The sequence below is a fragment of the Tenrec ecaudatus genome, chromosome 7 (assembly GCF_050624435.1).
Source record: "Tenrec ecaudatus isolate mTenEca1 chromosome 7, mTenEca1.hap1, whole genome shotgun sequence".
Taxonomy (NCBI): Eukaryota; Metazoa; Chordata; class Mammalia; order Afrosoricida; family Tenrecidae; genus Tenrec; species Tenrec ecaudatus.
In genome coordinates this window covers 33,623,060-33,641,585 of record NC_134536.1, presented here as the reverse complement: position 1 = coordinate 33,641,585, position 18,526 = coordinate 33,623,060, and the positions used below count along the sequence as shown (strand labels likewise).

General features: G+C 43.7%; 1 protein-coding gene across 3 annotated transcripts in view; it reads right to left on the bottom strand.

The window, feature by feature from the left end:
* AHI1 (Abelson helper integration site 1) overlaps window positions 1-18,526 on the bottom strand; it is a 187,122-nt gene that overhangs the window by 126,100 nt on the left and 42,496 nt on the right. For all 3 annotated transcript variants that reach the window (XM_075554499.1, XM_075554501.1, XM_075554502.1), the window contains exons 13-17: window positions 14,770-14,999; window positions 12,624-12,730; window positions 9,627-9,745; window positions 7,276-7,406; window positions 6,217-6,357 (exon numbers count right to left, since the gene is read on the bottom strand). In XM_075554499.1, coding sequence (XP_075410614.1) covers window positions 6,217-6,357; window positions 7,276-7,406; window positions 9,627-9,745; window positions 12,624-12,730; window positions 14,770-14,999 — 728 coding nt within the window. The remainder of the gene's footprint in view (window positions 1-6,216; window positions 6,358-7,275; window positions 7,407-9,626; window positions 9,746-12,623; window positions 12,731-14,769; window positions 15,000-18,526) is intronic.

Below are 18,526 nucleotides of genomic sequence, written 5' to 3'. Positions count from 1 at the left end.
CCAAGGGAATGACAAGCCCCTCTATTAGCGTTTATACACCCTACTTGCATGGTGTCCCCAGATCATCTGGTGGGCGTTCCTAGAGAACTGGCTAGAAGGGCTGCTAAGTAAATAATTTCACCTCATCACATGAGAGAAACACCTACAGTTTTTGCACGGAAGAATTTTTTCCACATCACAACAATGCATCCACTCCCCCTTCGACAGTAACCAGGGCTGTCCTAAGAGTGTGTTCTTGGGAAACCTTGCCCTTTCCACCCTATTTCCTGATTATGCCTTGTCAGAATTCTTTTTGCTGTCAAAACCCAAAGACCTTTTAAAAAGTACATGATTTGAGTCCCTCAATGACGCTAAAGTGACTGTTTTGATGGGGGGGGGGTTATATTTAAGACCATCGAGTTCTTTGGGGATGGATTACAGAGAGGGCAACTGCAGAAGTATAAATTGCTAAATGGAGGATGAACCAAGAAAGAATCACTTCACATGTTGATAATTTTTGTTTCATAAATGTTCCTATTGCTTTGCAGCAATACTTTTTGACTCTCTCTCATATGTATCTAGTAAACCTGTTCACAAAACTTTGCAAGACAGTGCAGCAGATTCAATCTTGTAGCTAACAAACTGAGACTGCCTAACATCATCAGGCATTCCTTCAGCTGGACCCTGAAGTGGCAAATGACACACTACTGGGAAAGCTCTGAAGGGCATGCGGATCATCAAGGGTTGGCTTCCTACCCTCCATCGTGCCTTCAACTGCCATTCTAAGATGAGTGTAGATTGCCACAAAGCATGGTTACGATTTCTCCATGGCAGCATGTTTCATGAATTCTAGCTATACGTCATGCATTGCTTTATAATTTCATTTTATTTGCTGATAAAACAAGATCAGCGGGACCAAGTGTTAGCAGGAGACGCAGAAAAACTAAATTATTTGACTAGAGTCAAATAAAAAGGAATGAACTCTTGTCTAACCTTCAGTAGTCTACTCCCCCCTCCAGCCTCTGCCACCACAGTGCCGTCTACTCAGCACGGTGCCGCCCGACCGCATGGGACCCGTTTGTGCACTGAGGCGAGTTAAGCAGGGCAGAGCTTGGTAGAGGAATTCAGGGCTCTCGTCTATGCTCAGAGCCGCTGCGTTCCCTTCTTTTCCCAGATGTACCAAATCCCTAAGCGACACAAGTTTGCACCCTCAAATTCCAAAATAACTGCTTTGGGGTAAGACCATGAGATAGAAGCATTTAAAAACTTTCACCTAAAATCAATGATTTTAGCCAACTTGGAAGGTTAAGGAATGGAATTTCCTTTTTCTCTTTCTTTAACAGTAATGTTTTATTGTCAATTAGGTGGGGGTTTACAGTTTGGATCATCAACTTTACAGCCCAAAGCTGAAACTACGAATCAAACCCTCCAATAGCTTATCCTTCTCCTGCTCTTACCCATCTTCAGTGCTTCCAGAAGACCAGGAAATTACATGTAAAACCTTGGATATTAAATTTCTATCAACCAGACACTATCTTAGTGCACAAAATATCATAAGAGCAAAGTTTAATGTACATAAGAAAGAAATTCATTTGTTGAACTATATTGAGAACACAATGGCTTAATGCATAATTATGTTAATGCCTCAAATTTGTAAAAACAGTTAAAATACTTGGTAAACATACTTTCGTTTAATCTTAAGGTCTAAATATTAAAAAATGAACAACATATTTCACAACATAAATATTTGGCAGCACCTGTTTTTTATGAAGTGACATAATTCACTTAAATCACTTAATAAAAACAGGTGAGAGAGAGTTAGTTGTTTTACGAGCATGGGTTCTGGAGTCAGCCTGCAATCAAATGTTGGCTTCCCTAGTTCACTGTGTGACCTGAGGCTACCTCATTCCCCCAGGCCTCCTTTCCGCCACCTGTAAAAGGAATACTACCCACCTGCTGCTGGCGTGGGAGGACGCTGTGCAAGGTAATAGATGTAGGATGCTAATCAATGTTTCCTAAATGATAGCTCCTACTACCCCTATCCATTACCAGCTCTAAACATACCAATCAGCCATGCCTTGTAGGCTGTGATTTTAAAATAAACTTTAAGGTGAGAAAATGCTGTTCCACAGCATCTGTGATCCGTGCATGTGCATGGCAAGTACTATGATAAACAAAACCAAGCAACCCACTGCCTTCAAAGGGAATAGAGCAGAACAGCCCCACGTGGTTTTCAGAGCTGTAAACTGCTATGGCGGCAAATGTCTCACCTTTCTCCTGCTGAGTAGCTGGTGGGTTCGAACCGCTGACTATTAGCATGAACACTTAACTGCTGTGCCACCAGGACTCATATATTGAAGAAAAGGTGTCATAAAACACTTTCACATAAACCTCAAGGGACATGTGTCCTGGACTCAGCCAGCATTGCAGCTTGGCTGTTGCTTTTGCATGCAGCAAAGTTGACCCAGGCTCTGAGCAGCTCCACGGGCATTCCTTGGCTGCATTTCCATGGAAGCCCTGCTGGCAGGGCAGCTGACCCTGTTTGGCTCCTCCCACCAGCTGCTGGGGGAGGAAAGAGGTGGCTGTCTGTTACAGCAAGAGCAGAGCCTTGGAAACCCACAGGACCGGCTCTACTCTGCTTGGCAGGGTCTCTGAGAGTGGGAACTGACTCGGCGGTAGTGAGTTTGGGTTTGGTAACCTTTATGGGAGTGGATCACCGGGTCTGTTCTCCTATGGTGCCATTGGGTGAGCGCAAACCACTTCCAGTGGGCAGCAGAGAACTGAGTCGGAGCATCACCAGGTCTCCTTAAAACCCACTCAAAGAAAGCGCCAAGCTCACTGACATGGAGTCCATTTCCGACTCGCACTGACCCCACAGGAGCGCAGACCCAGGGGAGAACTGCCCCTGAGGGTTTCCCAGGTTGTAAACCTTTATGGGAGCAGAAAGCCTCATCTTTCTCCTGCGCAGCAGCTGGTGGTTTCGAACTGCTGACCTGCCCAATGTGTAACCACTACGCCATTAATCCTATTGCTGAAATCACATGTGGCACTAGTGGTGAAATTGCTTTTACATTGAACGAACATCCTCCCAGAGCTTGAACCAACTATTTAGGTCACCCGAGGGATTAAAAAATAAATAAATAAAGCAGGGTCGCCTGGGCCTGACTCTAAGCTTTCACAGCCCAGTTCAACCTGGCACAAAACAGGAGCTCAACAATAACCCGCGTTAAGACAGTGAAGGAAAGGCACAGCCAAGCTGTCCCGATCCAGAGGAGACATACTGCCACCTAGTGAAATATTTGGCTCATTACCTGCGGTTATTAAATTCGGAGTCCTTCCCTAATGAGGACGTGACACTACTTAAAATATTGTATGCATATTCATCAGACGTTAGTATTCAGAACAGGTACTAGTAATCAAAGTAGGACCTCGTCTCTGTGTCCTAGGACGTGTAGGGAAGGCACAGGCACTGCACAGAGAAGCACCGTGTGAGCGGCAGGGTGGGGGAAAGGTTGCTTGTGAAGGCAATCAAAAGCCAGTGTTTCAGAAACACCTGCCACAAAAGCAAGTTACGCTTCTAAATGAATATACAGGCTCCTGGGCGGCATGCAAATCCTGGCTTCTGCAAAACAGAGATAGTAATAGCACCTGTATCTGAGCAGCTTATTGGGAAAACTGAAGCACAAGTGTACAACGTTTCCAGCAGCACCAGTAAGCATTACCTGTGATCCTCATTAAACACAGAACTGACTAGTGTCAGAACAGCAATTGCTAAAGCTGAGCTTTGCAAATGTTAATTCAGTGGAAGCTGTTTCTCCGACTAGCACTCTGTTATTATGGGAAACCTAAAAGTACATTGTCTGTGGTGATTTGTGACTAAATTTTGTATTATCGTATGATTAACCCTTTCAGCACCAGGCAAATACAACTGCCTTCTGAAAGTAGAAATCATGTTTCTTACCAAAAAAAAATAGAGAAATGTCAGCAGAATGAACGACCCCAAAGACCACAGCCTGTGCACATGCTCAACACTGAAAGACGCCTGCCGACCCTTCACAGTCTGCTAGAACTGAGAAGTGGATGACATATTTAGCTACCTCTGTGGTCTTGTTCACAGCTTATTTAACATTCGAAAGGGGGAGGGGAGAGCCTGCTTTATTGTCTTTGAAAATGAGCACCAATCAATAGAGTACCAGCACTCTGAAACCTGATCTGTCCTCTACTTGCTTAAGCTAGTTTGTCTTCAAATAAATTATTCCTAAACTCCACTGTTCTACATATTATCAGTTCTCAAAACCCTGTCATCTGTAACACAGTGAGAAACAGTGTAAAGCCCAGGTGAAGACTCCTACAGAGGAAGTCAGAAAGCGAGGATTAGTTCCCTGAAGGACAACTTTGAAGACAACCTGACCTAATGATTCCGGCCTGCGCTTAATGAGTGAAATAGTTTAAACTCTGAAACAGCTTTTCATTTTCTTATGAATGTACCACACCCAAGAGCTGGCCTAAATCTTGGATTGTTTCGATTATTTGACTTCTCCCTGAAGTTCCTCATTTGAAAAGACGGCAGCAGAGCGCTGGGGACAGCGGTGAAACATAGCTGAGTTAATCGGTTGGAAAAGTGGTTCAGGACACGACAGAAATGGTGCTCCGAAGAGCGTACACAAAACCATTCCCAGTGCGCCTGTGACGTGAGCAGTTCTACCATGAGGAGGCTTGTGTAAATTGTTCCTTCCACACTTAAAGACAGGATGCCATTTTAATCTTAGCTTTATCCACTTATTTGGCAACCCAGTTTACCCAGAAACGCATCCGCTTTGATATACATGAAAAGGCGATGCGCAGAAAAAGAGGAAAAAACACACAGAAGCTTTGATTCTGATTCCATTCCAAATAAAGATGTGTGGATATCCACCTATTAAAGTTCCTCTAAAGTACCGGTGGCGTCACGTGTGGGCGCTGGCTGGAGAAGCTTGCCAACTCTGTCTCAGCTCCTGTGGCCGTGCTGTGTTTTAGAAGAGCACTGTACTTGTCAAGTTACGAGGCGCTTTCCAAGTTACTCACTCTCTCCGGATCATCCTTACTCGTATCCCTCGTCAGTAACCCTTCCTGAGTCGTGCTATCATTGAATACACGAAGAAATGAAGCTTCAGAAAGGCTTATGAAAGGCGCTGAAAAAAGCGCAACAGACTCCCAACACCTTTCTCTTCTACTTTCTGAGAACACACTTCAACTCGGCGTCTAGTAAACCGAACTGCTGACCTAACTCCCTTGGGCGATCTAATTACGAAATCCATCTAGCCATGGCAACAATAAAGTGCCTCAAGGGGAAAAGTATGGAATTTTAACATGAATTGGTGGAAATTTCAAAAGCCTAAAACAGCAAACTGGAACGTGAAGGAAGACTGTTGTGAAATCATCTCTAAGCTCTTACGCGTCTGAAGAAATCACTGAGCTGCGTATTTCCTGTGCAACAGTCCCAGTTATGAGGGCTTCGGCGTGGCGCCCATCCTTTACGTGAAGATTCAGAGTGGGTACAAAGGAAGGGCTGCTTCAGGATACGTGTTTAAACAAGACCTCGGACTTACACTTAGGGTCACTTGAGAAAGCCATCGGTCCGTCCCCCTGAGCAGACAATGTTTACTTTTACTGACATTTGCCTGTAACAGCGAATGGTATTGTGTTGCTGGACAATTTACCACGAGTAACAGTGTTTGAGACGGACAAAGGAAAACGCGGTGGTAGGTTGAAGGGATTGCAATGGACGCGCTCAAACAAACTGGATCCGAGTAGTTGAATGTAAAACTGATGACCTGCTCTGTAAACCTTCACCCAATTCACAACAAAAAGTAAGACACACATACATGCACACAGACATTAACTCACTATTCAATGGAAAGGATCCCTACTTCCAAAATGGGATTTGCCTTTTAAATTTAACAGGCCTTCCGATTGAGCAATTTTCAATTATTTACAAAAAGTACTGACACCATATCTTACAGATCCCAAGAAGAGCACATCACTGTGTGTTCTTTTGCTTACAAACTCCACACCCCACCATGCTTATGAAAAAATAAAACATCTTAGCACAGTAATCTTACTAATCTGTCCCGTCCTTGGACTATATTCTAGAAAGATGTGTGATCACAAAGGACGAGAGCTTTCACAGAAGTCATGCTTCATGACTGTCTGCACATAAAAACGAAATACTCTTTACTTATCAAGCAGTGGACTTACCATGGAAATCATAAATATAAAGAAGAATCGGCTCATTCTGCCCAAAGGCACAAAACGCAACCAAATGTTCCAGTGGGTGATAAGAGATGTCTCGAATGGGTGACTTGAAAGGAAGGTCAGAATACATTGCTACCTGTTCTCCTAAAAAGAAAAGACACTCGATCATTCGTACTGTCTTAGGCAGTGCACATGCAGAGTATGTGATGATGAAGACCCTCGACAGGAGCGATTGATGGACACAGACGCTGCCTGTGAGGCTGCACAGGGCCGGGCAGTGGTCCCTTCTGCTGTCCATTGGCTCAGAACCTAAGAACAACAATACTAAAGGCCACCCCATTTAACAGAAAACCCCAAATACGTTACAAGCACTGGAGTACTTTTGTATTAACATGCTTATTTTACTCCATCAGCATGCCTCTTTCTATTTGCCAATCCAACTTCTTCTGTGAGGCTTTCAAGACACCAGCTGGAGACAACGAATGGGCTTAGGACGAGGTGGGGAGGCAGCTGGCTGTGAGCACTGACGCGGCTATCATCTGCACCCCTCGGACCAAAGTCACTGCCATCCAGTCGATCCAGACCCATGGCAACCAGCTCATCGGGCAGGGGAGAGCTGGCCCTGGGACCTTCGGGACTGTAACTCTGCCCGGGGTGGAAAGCCGCCTCTTCCTCCTGTGGAGCACCTGGGAGCATCCAAATGCCGACCGTGCGGTGAGCAGCCCACAGTGTTACCAATTCCACCACCAGGGCTCCTTCGATGCCCTCCAAACCGACACTATCTCATACAGGGCACAGAAAGCCCGAACCTTGGTTAGCACGTGGCATTCTCAATCTGTGAGAAGGACAAAATACTAAAGAACAGAGTTTAGTAATCTCTTAGACTGCAGCTGAGTTGTATTTTATTAGCATTTCAACTTTACTTAAAAGATCCCACTGAAAACCTGAATTTAAAATTTCCTTGAAAAATACTCTTTTAAAAGTTATAGTGTTTTCACACATCTCCAAAAACCAAAAACAAAGAAGAAAAGGTTGGGGTGGTGGTGAGCAATTCATAGTTACCTGTTTCTGGGTTCCACACATACACTATTCCATCCTCACTTCCAGCAAAAAGAAAAGTCCCGCATGGTGTCAATGTGCTATGGAGCTTCTCCCGGTAATTCGCAGCACCTACAAATTTCCTTGCTGCTAATCTAGAAACAAAATCAGTTAAAAATATATATGTAACTAGTCTTAAATAAAAAATACCGAACAACTCCCAACTTACTGCCACCAAGTCTATGCCGACTCAGAGACCCAATAGGACCAGGGCAGAACGGCCCCGTGAGTTTCTGAGACTGTAGCTCTTTACGAGAGTAGAAGGCCCTAACTTCTCCCTCCGAGAGGCTGGGAGTTTCGAACTGCTGACTTTCTGGTTAGGAGCCCAACGTGTAACCACTACATCAGCAAGGCTCCTTTTGTAGACACTTAAAATATACATGATAGAATAATGTTTCCTTTAACTCACTTGAATTCAAAAAGTATATTTTGAAAATGTGTTATGTGGGAGGCATTCTGTAACATTTCTCTGGAAAAATATTAAAAGCACCTATTACATATAGTACCCAAAATTCCAAAGGTTTTCACTAGCAAGTGACAATCAGCACTGAGTGCTGGGCACCAGGTCAGGTACTACTACCATCTCTGGCTGACGGACACTTTACAGACACTGCTTTGTGAGCCGTGCTGTCTCTGTTCCCTACTCAATAAAAAAGTCATGTCAAAAACACCCCAAGATTATACTTTATCATTTTAAATGGACATATATAATTGTCCATATTTAATCTTGAACAATTTCCTTTATTGAACCACACGGATCATCTTTGCAGCAGCTTTACCCCACCACGAACATGACATGTACGAACAATTCTATAGATGTATATAGGCCTGTACCATTTTGCAGATGTGTTTTAAGGTAGTTTCCCATGCCTGGGGTTACTGACCCAAACGTTTGTGGAGCCTGTGCTGTATGCTATCCTGTTTTCAATTACTACACACACAGTAACTAGTTTACCCTCACCGAAGCTTTGAGTGCAGGGAGAGCTGAGGACAGAGAGGCACAGAGAGGCAGTGTGCGAATCTCAGCAGTGTTTCCCTGAGCCCGTGTAACACTGCTCAAGCAGAATAACCACATTCCATAGCCTGGCCTTTGAAAACCTGGCACCAATCTTCATTTCTAAACATGCCTCTCTCAACATGCCCCATAAAGAGAGAACTGTGTTTGCCAAGCCTGGCTTACTCATTTGGCCAAGTACACCTTCTATTACCTCAACACTGGACTTTCTCTCCATTTCCCAGAAGAAAGTTCCATTTTGAGTCTCCTCTTGTCTACATTCTACCTGTGGTCCTTCAAAATCAAGTTCAAAGGACAAGCTTTCTAAGAGTCTTTAGCATAAGATGATTAGGGCAGTCAGAGTTCCTATGAACATTGAAACACTCTTACTGTATATTTGCACTTATTAAATATATATTACATATTTGGAATTTGTCAGGCATTAATAATTACAAGGGCTATATATAGAAAAAAGCATCAGTTTCCAGTCCTAGGATGTCCCCCTTTCATCAAATTAAATGCTCTGTGTCTCATTTTGGGATGAACAAATAGGTCACAAACTCCTGATGTGCTAAACCTGCTTGTCATTCTCCCACCTCCTTCAAGCGATTGCCGTGAACCCTTTCCTATAAATCCTGATGGGTTAATAGGTGGCCGAAACAGCTCTTTGTAGGATGTCAGAGGATCACAGAGGGCCACCTTGCTGTCCGAAGTTGAGGACGACTCAGGAAGAAGAGTGCTAGGAGCACCCTGCTCTGACACTGATGGCACAGGAGCTCCTGCACCAAGACCAGAGCACCCTGGAAGGACACACTGCTCCCAGGGACCCGCCGCTCTCTTCTACACCAAAGTCGTTTACCCCTTCGGTGCGCCTTACTTAAGAACTGAAGACGCAAAACCAGGCTGTGTCGTCCAAAGCTCCACTCCACTCGAGAGACCGCACTCGCTGGGGCCATAGCACAGCGATAGAAGATAGCCCATCACTGTGGAGGGCAGGAGTTTGTTGTTGTTTTTTCATTGTGAAGATTGAAAACAGCTGGCTGCATTTCAGGGCTGCTTAGCTTTAGCTCTTTTCACACTTGGGGTGAGAAAACCCTTTGTTGTGGGCTGCTGTTCTATGAACTGCTGGATGCTTCATAGTATCTCTGGCCTCCCACCAGAGACCAGTAGCAACAGTCAAAAATGCCTCCTGACGTGCCAGATGTCCCTTGGGATGGAAACCACTGCTGTGAACCTGGCTGTGAACCACTGCTGTGTTTCAGAACTGCTAACTTATTACATATCCTATGGACCACCGCCCATAAATACGAAATATACTTACATTCGGAGATCCATAATTCTCAGAGTGCTATCTTTGGTGTGGATTAACAAACGTTTCCCATTGGGATGAACTTCCAAATAACTTATTGGGACGCCTTTAAATTCACTCTCTTTAATTTCCTAAAACAATGGAAAAGAACAGTTATAAAGTAGCACTACCCAAAAGTGGTCTCTTACTAAACTTTTAAAATTAATTTTAAAAAGCTATTTTCTATTTGGCTATAAAACTGCTTGCAAAAAGATTACCAGTAACTTCAATTTGGAGTTGAAAATAAATATGCACAGTGTTTTGTTGTCTGTCTGTTTTCGGCTCTATAACGCCATATGGGTGGCACCTGCAGTATGTTCACGTTCCCAAAGTGTATTGATTCTCGACCAGCAACCGCATCTTCTAGCACCCTATTTTCAGCTTAACACCATATAAGAAAGCTTCTGATTTGTTTCTTTCAATATTTTATTGTGTTTCTGGTGAAAGCTTACACAGCAAGTCGGTTCCCATTTAATGATTTCTGGACATGCTACTTATTCAGTGACACTGGTCAGTTTGCCCCACTGTGCCATCACCCCATTTTCATCCCGACGGCTCCATTTCCCTGAATCCAGCTTCCCAGCCCCTGCCACACAGCCTTCCCAATGCTGATGCAGCGTAGAGGTTGAGAGCTGGAGCACAGAACTAACTCACAAGGAATGTTTCTTTTACGAGCCAATCCGTTATAAAGGGAAGGGAGGCTCTGGGAGAGGCTCCCGGCTCAAAGCTGAGATAGTGTCTCTGGGCAACGGTCTCTGGACTCCTCTAGCCTCCACTGGTGCAGGACGGTGAAGTCTGGCTGTTGGAAAGATGTTGAGCTTGCTACTCTAATTTTCTCCCATTCCCTCCGGGACCACCCTGTGAACTCTCAGTCACTCTGGCTGCAAGTACCAGCTGGACATCGTCTAGTTCCTCTGCCCTCAGGACAGGTGAGGCTGTGGCCTATTCAGTCATGGAACTTCCGAATGCTATCAATTCAAAAGCAAGTATAAATTTAACTTTCTAAATCTACCTCCCCTCTCAAAAGACCCACGGATACGCGTCTACTCATCCTGGAAGAGTAGAACTCGTGAACTCTTATTCTGAAATAACTTAAATGAAAAGTTTCATTTGGGGGGGGGGGTTGTGGGGAGGGATTGTTGGTAGTTATTTAAGGCAGCGTTAGATGACACCCAATTAATGATGTCAAGAGAGACATAAATACTGAAGGAGTACCTGCCTGGGCAAGGCTTCCACAGGAAGAAGACTTACCAGTAGTCCTTCTGATTGGGATTACTGAGAGAAAGAAAAAACTGCACATGCCAAGTCTGTCGGCTCGCGGCCTCACGCAGCCAGAGGAAAGTCTGCTATCACCTGGAGGCAGAGTTCTGAATCGGCCTTGTTCTCGCTGCAGGGATCCCTGTCCTGCAGGGCCTGCTCCTCACAGGAGGGTTGGCACGGCAGCACCCTGCGACACCACCACTGCAGCTCAGAGAGCAGCCGCGCAGCCCCTGCGACAGCTGTCTCACACCAAGGCCTGCTGTCAGCTCTTTTTCAAACGTTACAGGAACAAGTCAAATGCTGACACCCCAGATGGGGGTCTCACCAAGCTGCACAGTGACAATTTGGGGCAGGGGCAAGCACTGGCGGGGGCTTGAGCAACTGCAGCCACACTTGCACACATGCAAATGTGCCAAAGCCAAACTCAAATTGCATTCACAAGGGAAGTGTCAGGTATAAATCTGAGAGAGGTGCTGGAAGGTCTGGTGTTCAGAGTGCCTGCTAGTGATCTTCTCTGTTGTTGTTTGTTTGTTTGATTTGTTTTAAATCATGTTCATTCTCAGGATTTTAAAAAAAGGCCTCTGCTGCAGCTAGTAACTGGGTCCAAGGGGTATGTGGAAGAGCAGGTGGCCACTCCATTGTCCAGAGGCAGCAGTGTGGGCTGGACAGTCCCACAGCTAGCAACCGGCCCTGCCAGCTCACGTCCACACTCTTTTTGGGACCACCTCCAGCAGTCACCAAGCTGCAGGTTTTCAAGGTCCATGTAGCTTCTAGTTACTGTATCACGCTGCAGAAACACATGCTTTTTATACGAATAATAAACTTGGCTTTAGAGACTCAACTGATGAGAAGCGGTGCCTTTGGAGCCCTGCCAAGCCCCCGGGTTCACAAGTAATTAGACAGTTCCCCCCAAAGAGCGTAACATTAGTTACAAGACGACATCATTCATGAATCTGACAGACCGGAGGAGAATGACTAGAAATAGAATAGAGTAGGCAGATTTTTAAACAGATCTGAGATACCGAATAGATGTGACTAAAATTCATGGACATTCTTGACACTTAAAGAGTGTTTTCTTCAAACTAGAACAACTACAGTTATAATCTATCATATAAAACTGGAGAGAAAGGTTTAACCGGTAAGGCAGAAATGACATCAATTCGGAGGAAAAAACCCAAGTTTAATAAATCATTACTTTCAACCAAATAGAAACACTGTAATGGTTAAAGATATGAGCCATTTTATTAAAAAGCTCTCTGCCCATAACAATGAAAGAGGTTACTCAAGTGCTTCTGACTATTTAACAAATAATTATTGTGATTAAATAACAAACTTAACCATAACGACATAATTTGAAAGGCCACCTTGCTGATAAACATAGTATTGTTACAAAGCAGAGAATGCTTTTATTCACAGACAGTAATAGCGCACCTGCCTCATTTTTTGTCATACATTTAATTGAGCAGATCACTAAATGTGATAATACAGGTTGGGGCTAAAAACAAAAAGAATGTAAAGCTTGACCAAAACGTAGACTATTTTCCGTAAGTGACACACTGGCAATTTGACACCAGGAAGGCCCGATAACTTTGCAGGGACTAAGGAAAACGACGTTTTGCTCGTTTGTTTACAAGAGAAAACAGATGATCCTGCCATGGATTTTAAGATCACTTCCCAATTAAGTCCCCAATAAGAAGCCCAGCCCCATACCTTGTCCACACTCCAGTGTCGCACCGAGTGCTGCGCTTCGCTGGCTTTGACGTAGGTGTTCCACACAACAATCACGCCCATGCAGTCTCCCGAGTACATGTGATGGCCTGGCGGGAAAAACACTTGCTTTGGATGCTGCACAGAGGGGAGCGTACGGGGCCAGGCCCGGAGCAGCCACAGCCCAGTTCGACAAAGACTCGAAACGGCACGAGAAGGAATTTCATGTTAAAAATACACAGGAAAAGGTCAGATTTAGTCCTATCCCAATGATCTTCAAATGGATTTTCTGCAGAGTTGAGCGATTCTCAATGGTTAATACCCCTTTACCACTTAGCTGAATTTGAACACAAAAAGAAATGAGCATGTCTGTCCAGGTGTGCAAATATGACTCCAATTCCAAACCAATGATTCGATTACCCCAGTATGTACCTGTCTTCCTCATCTTTATTAACCGATATAATCTACGTTACGTTCTGGAGCAAGACCCACACTGATGCATAAGCCTCCTGCTGTCCTGTCGATTCCGACTCACAGGAGCCACAGGCAGGAGCAGAGCTGCCCTGTGGAGTTCCTTTATGGAAGCCAACCGCCCCACGGGTACCATCATGCCTGAGATCCAGGAGGAACTCAGTGACTCACCACAGGATAAAAAATTAGCAATAACAGGTGTTCTGGCCTAACATTCATTCTTAGAGTCAAACTATCTTACAGCTCCATGGGGCCGCATCTTCACACACATACTCAGGAATATCGGATACACAATTAATAACAGGCAGTTGTTCAGCAACTGTGAGTTTAATATTTCACACAGCAGCTTGTTCAACTGGTAAACCAGCTTATGTACTAGAATGTTCTTTCTAATTCTGAGCAAAGAAAATCTGTCTTCTATAGTTTTGGTCCCAATATCTACCCACTGGCGGAGCACAGAACAATTTCATTTTTTTCTCTCATATTTAGCTATCGGGTCAAATATTTGAATAAATTTTCCATTGCTCTTCTATAATCTGAGGATGAGTTATTTATATCGTGACAATATTTTCAGATACGTCTTATCCTTGGGCTGGCACCCTGGTGGTGTAGTGGTTAGGCATTGGGCTGTGATCCAAAAAGTCGGCAGTTTGAAACCACCAGCTGTTCGGAGGGAGAAAGATGGCACTTTCTACTCCCATTAGCAGTTAGTCTCAGAAACGCACAGGGCACGTCCACCCTGTCTTCTAGGTCGCAATGAGTTGGCATCGACTCTATGCCCCGAGTTTGGTTTTGGGGGTGCTATTTCGTGGACCTTTTTTGAATGCGTTCCAAGTTATTAACATTCCTACAGCTGAAATGAGCTTAACAGAAATAACCACTTTAATCTGGTTCTACACTAATTACAGCTACAGTCTACCCAGCAAATAGTATTTGATACAAAGCAGAAAGTGACCATTTAATAGACATAATGAAGTTACTCTGTAAGCTAATAAATTAATCTACTTTTATATCTTTAAAATAATGTCACTCATAATAGAATGGTAAGGAAAATTTTAAATAAGTGTACATTTCCCTTCCACACATTTGTTTTTTTACACTATTGCTACAATTACAAGACATATTTCCCATATTGTACTAGTATTTTCCCTATCTCATTTTCACTTTTAATTTAAAAACTCACTGACAGTCACTGAGTCAATTTTGACTCACAGCGACCCTTTAGGAAGGAGGAGAACTCCCACGGCGGGTTTCCAAGGCCTTGCTTTTCTACAGCAGCAGAGAGCCTCGTCTTTCCCCCACAGAGCCCCTGGGGGCTCGAACTGTTAACCTTGCAGTTAGCAGCCCAACTCACAGCCCATATGCTATCCGGGCTCTTTAAAGGGCTTTATTAAAATATGACCAAAGTCTGACAAACACTAATCCCATGCAATAGATACATCAAATCTGCTGCATGACTAGTACTTACTGTCAAGATTAACTGGATCTAAATGTTTAGGATTTAACTATCTTTAAAACTATAAAAGAGAACTTCTGAAATTAGGTCTGTCATGTGACCTGCAAAATAAACATGAATCTAAATATGCCCCCAAACCACCAAAACTTAAAATCTCTCAAGCATCAATAATGATTATCCTAGTAAAGTGAAAAGTAATTAAAACAATCTTCTCTGACATACCTTCAGTATCAAAACAGAGAGAGTTGATAAAACTCTTGTGAGTGTCAAACTGTCGGATCAATATGGCAGGATTCTCTCTTATATCCACTTTCCATATCCGTATGACAGAATCATAGCATCCTGTCACCGCCAGCTCCTTCACAGCTGGATGGAATTTAGCCGTGTAAACAAAGGAAGGATGAGGTAAAACTCGGAAAGTACTGGTATTGTTTATTTCATTTTTCCATATCCTAGGGAAAACAAAAAGTTATACATTGGTTCGGAACAACCAAAGTTCCTTGGGATTTGTCCCTAAGGACCAATGTATCCACGTAGAGCTCAAATATGCAAGAGCAAATAACCAAGAGCAAACAGCTTTATCGCAATAAAAGAGATGAACTCGCATTTCTCAGTGGAATCCTCACATTCTTTGTTACTATGAAGGAAAATGGTTGGATTGCTTACTAATTTAAGTGGTACTATGGAAATGGACACTGTATTTGTATTTGGATGTGTTTTCAAAGCAACTTTTGATAGTGACATAACATACATCAAATAGTTGATGAAAGATTACACTGAGCATAGTATACATGAAATATACAATCTATGGAGAAATTTTAATGACTTATTTGTGTAAACCCCTTTTGCAAAGTATTTATGGGGTTTACAGCGTAGGATAATCCACTGGAGCTTATCTTTTTAATTTCAAAGCCTCGATAATAAACATAAAATGGCAAAGATTAACAGCCATTGAAATGACTACATGAAGTCTGGATTACAGCAGTTATGGCAGAGCACTATCCTTGCTCAAGCGCCTGCATGATCGTTAACACTCCACCATCTCGTTCTGTACACGATGGCTGACTTTAAAATTAAGATGATTTTAATTTCTACATTTTTGGCACAACAGAATGAAAAAGCACGCTCACATATTTAGATTTTCCAATCAATGTGAAAAAAAATTAAGGAAAATGTAACAACAGACAGGTGCTATGTGAGAGTACACTATTTTCTATATGTTTGGTTAAGCTATTAAAATCAGAAGAACATATTAATTTTAATATGAGGAAGCCCTTTGTAATCCAACATTCTAATTACTGCCTAAGAACTAGAGCAATTTAACTCCTTTTCAAAATTATGAAAAGAAGGAACCCACAGTTGCTCATGAAGAATAACATTTATGAGTTTTCTCAGCAGCTGCTTAAAATACAGGATATGGTATTTAATTACTAAGAATCCAAACTAATAATGAAGGAAGTGAAAGACCATGTTTTCAAGTAAAAATGAAGCACGTGTGCTCTTTCAAAAACATGCTCGCATGCAACCCTTCCAGTGAACATATGCTACATGAAATACGGTACTTAGTAGCAAGGGGGAAAATCACTAACTTGGAGGAAATATTTAGTAAGATGAAAAAGGTGAAAACCTAGTTGCTTGCTGATAAAACATAGCCGTGTTATTTAGCCTAATACATGAAAGGCAGAAACGAAACAACTCTCTTCAAAACATTTTAATGTAATTAAACAGACTTAGATTTTTCCAATCAAATGGAGTTTTGGGTATAAAAAGAAACTGGTGCCAATGCTAGCTTCAGGCACCCAACCAATGTCAGAATCCAACATGCTAAGAAATGCATTAATGAGTTTAGGGAACAAATCAGACTGATCATGGCCAAAGAAGACAAAGAGGACACACACACACACACACACACACACACACACAGAAATTGGGAAAGAAATAAGCAAAACACCACACCAAAAACCAAAGCAAGCAGAGAACTGTGAATGAAAAGGCGGTGGAAAGGCACAAGGTCTCCTTGGGAGCCGATACACCCGGCAAAGCTTTGGTAATGGCACTAAAAGCTGCTGCCTCGAGGAAAACACAGGGAATTGTAGCAATCACTAGGGAAAGGAACTAACCCGGATGGGGCAGTGGCTGCTCAGGTGACAATGCTGACCGGAGACCGCGATCCTCGGGTGGACAGACGGAGAAGAACAGACATCCTCCTACCACCTCCGGGCAGCTTCCCGTGCCTTAGTCTGTTCATTAGGACCGACTCCTGCAAACACCTCATCTCTCTCATGAGCTCCACCAACCATGCTCTGCTGCTCACTCAGCCGCTGCCTTACTGCTGGTCGCTTTATGGGGTAACGTATACACTGCGCCGCTCCACAGGAAAAAGTATGCGTGCTTTTATATTAGATTATGTTTTTGTTGTCGGGTGTCAGCGAGTTGGGTCCTATGCGTAACGATCCTCCCTACGCACAGCAGAAGGCAACAGTGCCCGGCCCCGTGTCAACCCCATCATCGTTTCTACACTTGAGCCCACTGTTGCAACCACGGTGTCAGTCCAGCTCCTCCAGGGCCTTTCCCTTGGACAGGAGGCTAAAATGAGCAGGTTTTATGGGGCTTCAAGAAATAGTACATCTCTAGTTACTATTCAGAGTCACGTGACTTCAAGAAATAGTAAATTCTGAGCTGGGTTTAAAAAGACGAGTAGGGACATAAAACAGACACTTCACAGCTGTGGAGTGAAGGAGCAAGGTGGAAGGAGCAGCACAGAAAGTAGTTAAGAAGGCACAGAGATGGAGCAGCACAGAAAGTAGTTAAGAAGGCACAGAGATGGGAAAAAGGGTAAGCTGCTAAGAGTATTTCCCAAGATCGGGTGGGGAAAGGAAGGGTGTGGAGAGGGGCAAAGTTGAAGGATGTAAGGTCCCCAAGGGCCAGGCCTGTCGGGCATGCTGAGCAACTGGAACACTTGCCAACAGGTAATCAAAACATGGCTTACACCAAAGCCTTCTCTACATGCATCTAGAACGTCATTCAGCATGGCAAAGAGGGAAAGGGTACAGATTCGGTACAGGGAAATCTAGTGGCAACACTTTTCACAAGAGATAAGCGTTTTCAGTGGTTCTCAACCTACCTAATGCTGCGGCCCTTTAATACAGTTCCTGGTTGTGGTGACCCCCAACCAAAAAGTACTTTCGCTGCTACTTCATAACTGGAATTTTGCTACTGTTATGAATCAGGCAACCCCTATGAAAGGGTCATTCGACCCAACGGGGTCACGACCCACAGGTAGAGAACCATTGGTTTAGATGAAGGCAACAGCAGTGAGGACAGGGAGAATGGCAAGCTTTTTATGAGGGGGAATTTGGAGGCTCTAGAGATAGAGAGATAGGAGGAAGAATTCTGGGAAACTGTGAGGTGACTACTCTCAATTCCCCGGTTGAGAATGTTCAGTAGCATGACATTACACTCACATCATGGTAGCCAACTATCCACGAAACAGTCTGTGAAGTAAGACACTGGCATTTGGATCCTGTGTGAACAGTACATGATAGTCTGGTGCTGTTATTTCTTGAAGCGTCTCAACAAGCGTCCTGTCTTAGCAGTGACCCTCAACATGCCAAGAGGGATTTGTTTTTGTGTTTGGCCCTTGATCCATGTCATTAGAAGTTTCTTCATATCTAAGTTCTTCTCACATTGTCATTAGCACTGTAGCTTTCAGCGGGGCTGACCCTTGAACAGCTCAGAGAACGTTCCCTTTCTTCCAGAGGACCAGAGGAAGTGTCAAGGCACATGCCTCAGTGCTGAGCAGCAGCGGCGCTCATTTCCCACCTTCATGAGAACAAACATTTGTGTCGCTTTGTCACTGGTGTGTTTTCCCTAGCACCGGTTTTCCTGTATTGGGTGCCATGGCGTCCTTCACAGCAATACTTTTCAAAGAAAATTAAGCAGAGGTGACGCTACAACACTTGAGAAGGACTATACCAGA